General features: G+C 41.7%; 1 protein-coding gene across 10 annotated transcripts in view; it reads left to right on the top strand.

Annotated features, from left to right (window-relative positions):
• Nucleotides 1-292: 292 nt before the first annotated feature.
• PCNX1 (pecanex 1) overlaps nt 293-12,728 on the top strand; it is a 192,571-nt gene continuing 180,135 nt past the window's right edge. For 7 of the 10 annotated variants that reach the window (XM_058567237.1, XM_058567239.1, XM_058567244.1 and 4 more), the window contains exon 1: nt 294-798. In XM_058567237.1, the coding sequence (XP_058423220.1) occupies nt 646-798 (153 nt within the window). In that variant the 5' untranslated portion in view covers nt 294-645. Of the gene's footprint in view, nt 799-12,728 lie in introns of all 10 variants that reach the window. The other 3 variants (XM_058567242.1, XM_058567240.1, XM_058567245.1) reach the window with 2 other exon arrangements.

Here is a 12,728-nt window from a genome sequence, read left to right on the forward strand (position 1 = left end):
TGGACTTCCCCGGTCGGTGGGCCGGGAGAGGAATGGCGTCTCCTGGAGCCCCTCCGGCCGGTCCCGGAACCTCGGCAGCCCCGGCCCCCGCCCCCCGCCCCGGGCCGGGCCCGCTTCTCCCGGGCGCCGGCAGGAGGCGCCCGCGGCGGCCGAGGCGCTGTGCGCACCCCCGGGGAGCCGGCCCAGGGGGCGGGGGCAGCGGAGAGGAGGAGCCGGAGGGGGCGCGGCTTGCTCCCCGTTCCTCCCGGGCGCCGGGCCTCTTTCTCCGCCTGGCCCAGGCTGGCGGCCGGCGGGGGTCGCGGCGGCGGCGGCGGCGGCGCTGGCAGGACGCGGGCGGCGGGGGCCTGGCTCCGGCCCCGGGTGTTAGGAGACAAGATGGCGGCGGCGCTGTGGAGGCCGGTCTCCTCCTCTCCTCCGCTCTCCTCCGCCCCGCCGCTCGCCGCCTCCTCCCCGGTCTCCTCCTCCTCGTTCGCCGCCTCCTCCTCCTCCAGCAGCAGCCCTAGCGACCGCCGGAGCGCCGGCCCGCTCTCCCGGAGCTCCGGAGGGGGATAGACGGGGCAGCGGCGGGCTCTGGCGACCGAGGCCGAGCTGGGGCCGGGGCGGGGGCGGCGGCGGCGGCGGCGGCGGCGGCGCCGCCGGGTGGGGATGGGGTCGCAGACGCTGCAGATCCTCCGGCAGGGGGTGTGGGCCGCGCTCAGCGGGGGCTGGTACTACGACCCGCACCAGGCCACCTTCGTGAACGCGCTGCACCTCTACCTGTGGCTCTTTCTGCTCGGCCTGCCCTTCACCCTCTACATGGTGAGTGTGGGGGCGGGGAGAGGGTGGCTCCTGCCCCTGCCCGCGGGTGGGGACGCGCCGGGTTTCCCGAGGCCGCCGGGCGCGCGCCTCGCTGGCTCCGGGCCGGGGTCGCGCCCTCTTCCTCTTCCCGGGGCGCGCGCCCCACCATCCCGCGTCCCCGCCGCCTCGGGGCCCGCAGCCTCGCTCGCTGTCGTGCTCCTCTCCCCCACCCTGACTCCCCACTCTCCTCTGGCTCTAGGGCTTCCCCTAGTTCTGTGATGACAAGCGAAACGGATCAGCTGCACCCGCCCCCGTGCGCCCAACCGGTTTCCTGGCACATGGTCTCTCCCTAGGCCCATTCTTGGGGGGTCCCGAGCCTGTACCCTTTCCAGCCTTTCCGCCCGGGTAGAACCCAGTGGTTCCCTGCCCTTAGCATTTGGGGGAAGACGCCCAGCGTGCTGCTCCTAAGGGGACGCCGCCTGCATCCTTGGCACGCGTGCTTATTTGCGCTCCGTTCCTCGGGCGCCGGGCACCCCCTGGGCACTCCCTTCACCCCAGGCGGTTAGGCGGTTCCCCCTCCTCCTCTCCGGGGAGTCCCCTCCCTCCTCCTAGTCTCTGATCCGCGTGCGGAGCCTTCGGAGCGGGGGAAGAATGCGTGCCGCTCTGTTGGGAATGTATTTGTGGGTCGTCCAGGCGCTTCCTCGCTGGAATAGGTGGTGGTTGAAATTCTGGCTCTTAACCTTCCTGCCTCTAGAACCATTGTTTTTCCTCGCCACTCGTTCTTTTCTGTTCTCCGTGGTCCGTGGCTGTACTGTTGCCAGGCCAGCTTTGTGGGGAGGGAGCGGGGGAGGTACGGGGAGTCTGGCTGGCATTTCAGCAGATTTGTTTTATCAGTAAAAGGCCTTGGTTCAAGGCCTTTTACTGATAGGGAAAAGGAAGGTACTGCCTGTTGCTGAATTCAGTACGATCAGCTCTCCGAATGATTTAGGTTTTTAAGCTATATTTTCACTGCAAGTTGTAAGCGCATTTTTTTTTTTTAAACGTATTAGGTTAGGGTGGGGCATTGTGGTCACTAATGTTGAAGAGAGATGCGGTAAAAAAGCCATGTTTTAAAAATGGACTTTTTTAGGGGACTTGTTCATTCTTGTCCCATTCTGGAAATTTATCTTGAAGTGTTATAATTTTCAATTAATTCTGGCCTAGAGAATTCTGTTTGCACTTTTCTACCTTCCAGGAACATGACATCATTAATGAACAGGTTAATTACTTTGAGTGTAAGAATCCTCAGGCTGTCACAGAGCTTTCATAGCAAATTTCTCTTATATCCAGGAGGATTGTACTATAAAAGTGAAACTGGTTCTTGGGATGTGAGGATTAGTTGCTGTGTCCCCGTGTAAGGTTTTTATGTTAGCACGTGAACTGTGTTAGTGGCTAAGTCCCTTGGTATAATTAACAAACAGTACTAAAGGAAATTAGAGCAAATGGAAAGCAATACATTGAATTTACTGCTTCATTTTGGGAGTTTATTCAGTTGAATTTAATTCACAAATAAATATTTGAGTGTCTACTATGCACTGGGCAATTTGCTGGGTTCTGGGAAAGTAAAATTGCTTCTCTGACTTTCTTGCCTCAGTTAATGGCAACACTGCTCTTCCTAAACCTTTTAAAAGCTCTCCTTGATTCTTCTCTCTCTCTCTCTCTTCACATCCAGTTCATCAACAAATCTTGTGGTCCTTTGTTTTTGTGAGGAAGATTAGCCCTGAGCAAACATCTGTGCCAGGCTTCCTCTATTTGGTACATCGGATGCCGCCTCAGCATGGCTTGATGAGCAGTGCGTAGGTCCTCCCCAGGGATCCGAACTGGTGAACCCCGGGCCGCCGAAGCGGAGTGCTCGAACTTAACTACACCACTGGACCGGCCCCAAGTCTTGTGGTTCTGTCTTCAAAATCTAACTAGAATTCAGCTAATTGTCATCATCACTCCCTTGGTAAAGTCACCAATATATCTGCCCTGGATTATTGCAGTGTTCTAATGAGATTCATAGCTTCCATTCTTTATTCTCTATTCTCCATACAGAAGTCTGAGTGATTCTTTAAAAACTTGTCTGATCATGGCACTCTTCTGCTCTCAGAGCCTGCCATCCCTTGTGTCTCTACCCGCCTCCCCCTCCCACACATTTGCCTTCTTAGATTTTTTCTGCACAATAACTGTGTTCCTGCTGCAGGACTTTTGCACTTGGTCTTCCCCTTCTGTCTAGATGACTCCTCCCCTCCAGATATCTGTGTGACTTGTTCCACCTATTTCAGATTTAGTTATATGTGAGGCTTTCCCTGATAACCTATGTAAAATAGCCACTTCCTAGCTCCTACAATACTTCTTAGCCCTCCTACCCTCCTTTATATTTAATAGCATTTATCACTAATTGATATATATTTATTAACTTAATGTCTCTCTTGTTATAATATAAGCTCTAAGAGAGCAGAGACTGTTTTGTTCACTGCTGCATTGTCAGGACTTAGATCAGTGCCAAACATATAGTAAGTACTCAGATACTAAATGAATGATCAGAAATGAACAAGACACAGCTTCTGCCTTCAAGGAACTTGAAGTCTAGCTCCAGGATAAAGAACAATTGCAAGCATTGGAACTGTTGTGAAAAGGGAAGTGCAGAGTGACCCTGAGCTGATAGTCAGGGGATTGATCCTTGTCTAGGGGCAATCAGCAAAGAGGATTTGTAAACATTTTAGGAAACATAGTAGTAGTACAGTACTGAAGTAGGTAGTTTGAAGGATACACTTGAAGCAAAATCCAACATTCCATGTTAAAATAAAATCTCAGTTAATATTATATGTATAGTCTTCCAGTAATAATTATAAATAATAATGACTATTTATTAAGTATGTGTATAGGTTCTTTATCCCAAACCCTGTGTCCTCCTTTTGCTGATGGGGACACCTGAGGTTTAGCTCTTAGTGACTTGTTTTATGACCTTAGGCAGATAAAGAGCTAGGATTTACACAGTGCTTTTGAAGCCATTGTACAGGCAGCCTTGTTTTTGTTTAAAGACCCAAAGTCTGTGAAGAGGTAGTACGTTGAGTTAGGAAGAGTCTTAGGACTCCTTGCGTAGGATTCAGACACTTTTTCTATTAGTAGCTTTTGTGGATACTTTGAGAAGTGGAATTTATAGTCTCTGCGTTTATAAAACTTTTAAGTAGTGAAAATCAAGGAGTAATATTTCCTTTTACTTTCATTGCCTTTTCCGTTTCAGGCACTCACCCCATTTTATCTTGTAATTATTTTTGTACGTGACATGTCACAGATGGTGAGCTTTGTGGGCGTGAGCTCTGTGGCATTTTCATGTGGTGGAAAGCAGATTGGAATTGGTGTTATCTTGATTTTTGAGTCTTGGCTTTGTTACTGATTGTGTGCCCTTTGGGCAAGACTTTCTACCTTTCTGAACCTTGATTTACTCGTTTATGAGATATTTCATGTGTATTTTGTAAGAAAATATTTATAAAAGAAATTGTTCACCTTCAGAGTGGCCTTTAGTAAATGTCGTTTGAAAGGATGGCTAATTAGAACAGCATTTCCTCAGTAATGTATGACTGGAGGAGATGACATAGCTCTGGATTTATTAAGTCAAACCACTATCTTAACATACTGCTCAACGTATTGTTTTCTTCCATAAAGAGTTATGTCCCTAGTGAAGAGCTGTAACATTAAAATCTGTTTACAGAAGTGGTTCAGACTCCAGTTGACATCAGAATCCTTGGAACATGTTAAAAATGTGTACATGTGCATGGTCACTCTGATGCAGATCTGAGATGTGGCCCGTTACGTTGTATTTTATAAACATCCTGGTCAGTTTAAAGAACTTGATCAGTATGTCCCGATTCCCAGCCCCTGAGTTACATCCAGCTGCCCTCTCCTCCTATCCTCTTGGCTGTCTCACAGGCATCTCAAAGGTATCATGTCTAAAACTGTTGTTGATTCCCCACTAAACCTCCCCACCCCATTACCACCACCAGCACCACCAAACTTGTTTTCTTCCTCTGGCGTTGTCATCTTAGTCACGTATTTAGTTGCTCATACCTCACCTTAAAAGCAAGTCTTATCAATTCTTCTGTCAGAATACCTCAAACCTTCCTTTTCGCTTCCAAGTTCACACCATTTTTTGTCTGCACTGCTACCTTAGCTTCTGTTCTAGCCCTTTTATAGCTTGTTCTCCTCAAAGTAAAAGACATCAATCTGTTCGTGTCATTCTCCCTTTCTCATATCCCTCAGTGATTTTCTTTTATACTTAGAATAAAATCCAGCATCCTAACCCAGGCCTCACTGCAGGCCACTCCGCCCTGTCTGCAGTTGGTGTTGTAGTCACATGGCCTCCTCTCTGGGACCTCACCCTGCTGAGCTTGTTCTCCCGGGGTCTTTGCAAGGACTCTGTCTTTTTTTTTTTTTTTTTGTGAGGAGGATCAGCCCCGTGCTAACATCTGCCAGTCCTCCTCTTTTTTTGCTGAGGAAGACTGGCCCTGGGCTAACATCCGTGCCCATCTTCCTCCAATTTGTATGGGACACCGCCACAGCATGGCTTGCCAAGCAGTGCGTCAGTGTATGCGTCAGTGTATGCCTGGGATCCGAACCGGCGAACCCCAGGCCGCCGCAGCGGGGCGCGCGAACTTAACCACTTGTGCCACCGGGCCGGCCCCCAGGCTCTGTCTTCTGAGGGGCTGCTCTTCCCTCCTGCTCTTTGCAGGGCTGGCTGCTACTTGGTCTTAGGGCTGGGCTTAATATCATCTCCTCAGGAGGCCTAACCCGATAACCATAAACAGGTTCTCTCTCTTTTTCTGTCATTCCATCCTGTAGCTTTCTTTCATGGTTCTTATCACAAACATATATTTATATCTTGGTTTATTTACTTGTTTGCTCTCTCTAACATTCCGTCCCCGCTCAATACCTTGTAAGTTCCATGGGGGCAGGGGTCATGTCTGATTTACTTGGCATTGTATATCCAGTGTCTACACTTGTGCTTGGCTTATATTAGGCCTGAATAAATATTTGTTGAATGAGTTTTTTATAATATATGTGAACCTTCTTGAGACTTATCAGCTTAACTGATATAGAATAGTTAGGGGTGGGGGAAGTACTGTGATGGGCTGTGTTATAGGTGGAGTCACATCTTATTTGGGGGTTAGTTCAATATCAGTGTGCATGACAAATCAAAAACAGAATGACTCTTGAAAAAGCATTAAATCATTCAAAATGCAGCATAGTTTTTTGATTATACAACTTTGTGCAGTTATACGTACATATACATATATACACATGATATATACAGTAATATATACTATATAATTCTGTGGAGAGATTATATTCAGAAACTAAGTCATTCATATAAAATTTATGAGGATTTCAACTTTTTCTTCATAGTTATCTTATTATTTTCTGTAGCTGATCTTTATCATCTACACAATGAAAAATCCTTTATTAGTGAGGATTTCTCTGAGGCCCTCAAGTCATTTTCTTTCCCAAAGATTTAAAAATATTTTAAAGATCAATGTAAACAAGATTTTGTTATGATGACTAAAACTGAAATTTTCATATTTTATAATTCCTAAAAAGTTTTAATTAGGAAAGTTATTGTATTATAAATTAGCAATTAAACATGGTTATTTAGTATTAGAGTATTTTCTGTGTCCTTTAGGAAAGTTTAGTGAATAGTGGATGGTCTGTTTTGACCTATATCCTGTGCCTTTTCTTACCAGTATTTTCAATAGTTAATATTGAGGTGAATGTAATTGTTTCCATAATTGGCTATGGCACAGATATAGCTCTTATCTCTCTGTTATGTTGCCTATACTAAATTAGGGATACATTGTCCAAAGATGTTTTGCAAATGAAGTTTCTAAGAAAGCAGCCATATTTGTCAACTTGTAGAAAAGCTTGTAAATTTACAAAAATGCAAATGATTGCTAAAATGTTTGTGTCTTTTCTTAAAGATGGAATATTTTCTGCCATTTGAGAAATTACTCCAGATTGTAACATTACTTGGTAGTTGAAAAACTAGGAAAGTTTCTGTTTCTTTTCCAGACTTTGAATACATAGATTTAATGAGGTAGTTTGCTTCCTTTAGCTGACTTTGCTGAAAGATAAATTTTTCCAACAGTTTTTTATGAGAATTTTCAGACATACAGAAAAGTTGAAAGAATTGTACCTACCACCTGGAGTCTGCAATTTTTTAAATTATGTGTCTCAGTCTATGTATCCCTCTGTCTATCAAGACCTTTTTTTTAAGGGGGATGCTTGTGAAGTAAGTTGCTGACATCGGTACAGATCACCCCTAAACACTTCAGCATGCGTACTATTAGCTAGAGTTCTAAAAGGCACACATCACAAATCTAAGTGGATGTGTAGTTGGATGACTTTTGAATTTTGATAAATGCATACACCTGCGTAGTGCAAACCCTTCATGTTGTAGAACATTAACATCACCCCAGAAAGTTCCCGCTTGCCCTTCCTAGTCAGTCTTCCCAGTCGATCATCATCAGTCAGTATGATTTCTTTCCATCATAGAGTAGTTTATCATGTTCTAGAACTTCATTTAAGTGGAGTCATGTAGCATATACATTCTGTAAGTCTTTTTCACTCAGCATGTTTTTGAGATTCATCCATATTGTGTATATCAGTAGCTTGTTGCTTTTTGTTGCAGAGCAGTATCTCTTTGTCTGACTATACTACAGTTGATTCACCTCTGTCCATTCTCCTGGAGATGAGGACCTTGTTCCAGTTTTTGGCTTTATGTAAAAGGTGTGACCCCAACTTGAGGATAGGTTTTATCGGGACTCAGAGAAATTGGAAAACTTCATTGAATATCAAAAACACTTTCTCTTCCCAAATAGATTGTTTTAACCTAAAATAAATTAATGATAATTGCATATTTCATCCTCTTGTTTCAATTTTTGTAGTTTTTAATACTGTACTTTTATTTGCTCAGTATTTAGATTTTTCTCTGTTTTGTCAATGCAGTAGAATCATTTTCTTCAGTTTTATATATATGCTAAATCAGAAATTATAGCTAAGTAAAAAGAAGAAAATAAAAACCAACTGTAATCCCTTTCACCTAGTCTGTTGAACATTTTAGTAACCAAAACGTATTTGGAGCTTATAAATATGGATTATGCTTATTCCTTAGAAAAAATAGGCTTATAAAATTTGTATTGTTTTAAAGCCTTTTATTTTCCACTGACTATAAATTGTGAATGTTTCCATGTGGGGGAAAAAAAGTAAGAATTTTAATAGCTCTGTAGTAGACCACAGAACAAATGTGTTACAGTTCACTTTCCTGTTATTGGTTATATAGGTTGTAGTTTTTAGCTCTTTAGAAAATGTTAGGGGTGAATATTCTCGTAGTTAAATCTTTGTAGCACTAGTCTTTTGTATAAATTCCTAGAAGTAGACTTGTTGGATTAAAGGATATGCATCTTTTTGTTTGATAAATAATCATTCATTTTACAAACATTGAGTGAATCTTTATACTTAGAGAGAATATGAATGGGAGAATGAGAAATTGATAGAAAATAATGCATGGTTTCTGAGAAGGCAGCATAGGTTTGTGGTCCAGAGCGCACAGGTAGTAAGAGATCGTCCTCAGAAAGGAAGGACGGAGGTAAGGATGAATGCTGATGGAAGAAGGGATAAACAGTTGGTGGTAGAAGTTGAGGTAGATCTTTTATGATTTATGTAATCTCTTTGAAATACGGAGTGAATGTTTTCTGTTGCGAGTGAGGGGGAGGTGAGGAGGATAGTCATGTTTTGAGGGGGAACTCCAGAAGCTGAAATGCTACCCTAATTTTTGGAGAGTGGGAAAATGAAATGACTAGCAAGGGATGGCAGGATTGCCAGGGAATTTTGAGGGTACCTTTGAGGTTGGAGAACATGAGTTCAGAGTGTTGAAGAGGACTTGCAGGAGAGAAATTTGGGGCAAGATTTACTTGGAAGTTATCAGCTTTGTAGAGGATAATCCAAGCCAGAGAGTAGATGAGATCTGGGGAGAAAGTATAATTCATTAAAAAGAAAATGGCTGGGGCAGAACTCCCAAGGCCCAACAGCAGTTAAAAATCATCAAAAGAGACAAGAAAGGTAAGAGGAAAATGAAGAGAGGAACCTGGTACAGGAGCCAAGGAAAGAGAGTATTTTTGAAAAGAAAATGGTCAGAAATGCCAGGTTGCCCTCCTGAAAGGTAGTACTAATTTAAATTGTCATCACCAGGGTTTGAGAGTACTTGTCTTCCTGCCTCCACTCAACACTTTCCAAGATTGGGTGTTACTGTTGTAGATTGCTTATTCAATGAAATGTTGAGTAAAACCATTTCAGCAATATTCTGTTTTTGATAATAGGCAGAATTTCTCTTAAAGTACTTTTTAATTCAAACTTTTCTTAGTCCAAGTTAAGGATGTTTACTGCACTAATATATATCACATAACGAGTTTTATCTGATTTTTCCTATATTCTGTACTCAGATAATTTTCATAGCAGGTAACTGATAAGCAGAAATGTTTCTTTAAGAGGAGGTCAATTGTTTCTTTCTGTTATTTAATCTGAGTTAAATCAAATGGTTTTCCTGTGTCTCTGGGGAGGGCAGAGAATTATTTTGTGAGTGGGCTGGCGGAGTAACACTGGAATAGGATAGACTCATGGTATGGAAAAGGGCAGATTACAGCACATATTCTGTAGATTTTACTTCTTTAGCATATAGATGAGTTTTACCAGATCACAGTGAGATAAGTAGCTGCTGATTCTGATTCCTCTGGTTCCTCTGCTTTCTTTGGTAGAATTGTAAAACAGTTCAGACTTATCTTTCTTTATTATTAGAACCTGAGAGGTTGCATCTTTTATAACTTGTACTGTTGGTGCTTGTCTCTGTTGCTTGTGTTATGATCAGAAAGAAAAAAAAAATCTAGGGAAAAGCAAACCATTTCCTTTTGAGGTTGTAAGGAAAAAAAAGTCCTATTCTGTAGAGCTTTGTACAAACCAAATAGAACCCTGAGTGCCAGCTGCCCTGAGAATAGGCAGGAAGATTAGTCACAGATTTGAGAAGCTTGAATCGTGTATATCTGGCTGTTTTTCTTTTGCTGCCCCTCTTCACTCCCAGAGTGCTGTCTAGACATAAACTAAACAAATCCAACCACCCTAGTTACCATCTTTAAAACTTTATATTTTGAAATAATTTTAGATTTACAGAGAAGTTACAAAAATAGTATAGAGAGTTCTTGTATACCCTTTGCCCAGCTTCCTCTAAGATTAAAATCTTGTGTAACCATGATGCATTTATCAAAATGAAGAAATTAATATTGGTACAGTACTATTAAGGAACTATAGACTTTATTTGGATTTTACAGTTTTTCCACTAATGTCCCTTTTCTGTTTCAGGATTCAATCCAGGATACTGTACATATTGAATTTAGTATCATAGTCTTTCATATGGTTTTCTTACTGTTTTCCCTTACCATGCTGGAATTCTATTCTTTAAGGAATTTTATAATTTATAACAATTTATCAAATTGTGTCTTATAAGAAAAATTAGTCAAAGGTTTTATGTAGGTGATAGATACATTTTAGATAGACAAAAGTGGAGAGTATTCTGAATAATTTAAAATTTGCAATGACCATTAACCTATGTTAGGCTATTTTAAAACTGAGATATCTTACATAGGAAGAATTGTGTGAAATGAAATAATTGTAAAGATAAAAAAGAGTTTAGACCTCATTCACAGTAGAATGGACACCAATGTCTTAGTTTCCTGTATAATGCTGTTTTTCCTAATTTATAAATTAGAGGCCATGAGACAAATACACAACTGTATTAGCAGGTAGAGTATGACTAATCCCTTATGTGTCATCAAGTGTTCAGGAATTGGAAGGAGGATGCAGTTACTTCCTAGAAGGCTTTATTCAGAGGATAATTCCTACATTCAAAGCATTTACTGTATGCCGGGCACTGTGGTAAGCCTTATGTGGGCGACCTTTATGAGTTTTGTTGTTTGTGCTGAAACAGCGTTTCCCATAATCTTTCCACCAGGCAAATGAATCTTTGTTCTGGGGAAAAAAGATTATTTATTAAAAGATTATATGTTCTTGGGTATAGTGGTTTGCTCTGCTATCAAGTATTTTACTGTAATATATCCAACATGTTAAAGATTTCTCAGTGAATTATTTTTTAACTTCTCAGAATATTATTTATGTCCATAATAGTACTGTTCCTGGTAAGTATCTGGAACAGTTAAAAGAAAGTACTCTGTAAAAACAAACAGTTATGAAAACTTCAATAAACCAGTTACCATTTGCACTAAGCAGTCTTCTATTTCCTTTATGCCACAATGTCCATTACAGATGAAGCATCACAGATGATTTCCACAAGTATCACAGACCCGTAAGACAGAACCCAAGTGAACTTTGCAAGGGAGTAAAGAGGGTTTTCTTTTCTGACATTTGGTAATGAAATTCTCAATTTAAAGATTTTTTTTTAAGTAAGAATAAATATGGCTAATCTAAATGAAATTATACAGCATTGTTAAAAAGTCTATTTTTTACTCCTTTATGCCTCAAGAATATTAAGGTATACAGTATGTGCTGTTGAAGAATAAGCTTAAAGTAATCTTATTTTTCAGATTTCTTAATATAAAGATTTTCAAATGAACAGAAAGTTGAAAGAATAATACGTGATCTCCCCTATCTCCATATATCTAGATTCATATAGCTCCATACATCTCCCATATCTCCTGTATCTAGATTCAATGATTCTGAACCTTTTAAAAAATCGTTATTTGCTTCAACTGTATACCGATGCATGGTATAGATCTCTACACGCACACCTCTAAACACACTGTCTCATGCACACACACGCATGTGTATCTGGTACATCATGATGCCTCACCCCTAAATGCTTCAGGCTTCATCTCCTGCATAATCGTAACACCCTTATCACACTGAAGAAAATTAACAATAATTCTCTAACATCTAACATCTAGTTCATGTTCAAATTTCCCCAGTTATTCCAAAAATGTCATTTATAGCCAGTTTTTCCAAACCTAGGATCCAGTTAGAGTTTAATCATTTCTCCCCAATCTAGCTGACTTCTAAAAAAGTCTTGGCTAATTATCTTATAGAAATGTGTCACGTTATGGATTTGTCTAATTGTGATGTCATATTTTTCCTCTCTATTCTCTGTAGTTCCTGTAAACTTAAACCTTATTTTGTTGTCCGAAGTTATAGTTTCTAGAATTTATTAATTTTAACATGCTATTTAACATGGTTACTGTTCTATTGCAAATTTCCCTTTCGTTGTTGCTTTGCCCTTGGTGTGGTAATCTTACACAATGGACGTGTTTATAGCATTGTTTCTGGTCACATCATTGTGCAGTGTCAGTGTCACTTAGGCTGTCATTGTGTATATATTTTGCTTTCTTCCTTGTTAAGGACATACCTGTAGGTAAAATAAGGAGAGTCACAGTAACTGTAAAATCACCAAGGGGCACCACGTGGCTCTTCATGCCATTCTCTGCGTTGACATGGGGCTTTCAGCTGGTTATAACTTCTTGTATTTCTGCTTACTAAAAGGGGTGAGGAGAATTCGAGTTCTCCATGGGACGATTTCAAACTACATGCCTTCCACTCTTCCGCTCATTCGGAGTCGCTGCTCGTCTCTTTTCCTTCTCCTGTAGCAAAGTGCATGTCACCACACAGGCTAGGGTGAGGCTAATGTAGGGATAATCCTGAACCTACCTTTTTTTTTTTTTAAAGGAAGTTATACAGCAGCTTTAGAAGATTGCTATGAATTCCTTTTGTATTCTTTACTAGTGGCTGTCATGATACTCCACTTGAGAATCACTGGCCTATGGTGCGTGACACAGGCGTCCACACAACTGATACACGGGACAGCATTGTCATTACCTTTT

Source organism: Diceros bicornis, chromosome 24 (genome assembly GCF_020826845.1).
Source record: "Diceros bicornis minor isolate mBicDic1 chromosome 24, mDicBic1.mat.cur, whole genome shotgun sequence".
Taxonomy (NCBI): Eukaryota; Metazoa; Chordata; class Mammalia; order Perissodactyla; family Rhinocerotidae; genus Diceros; species Diceros bicornis.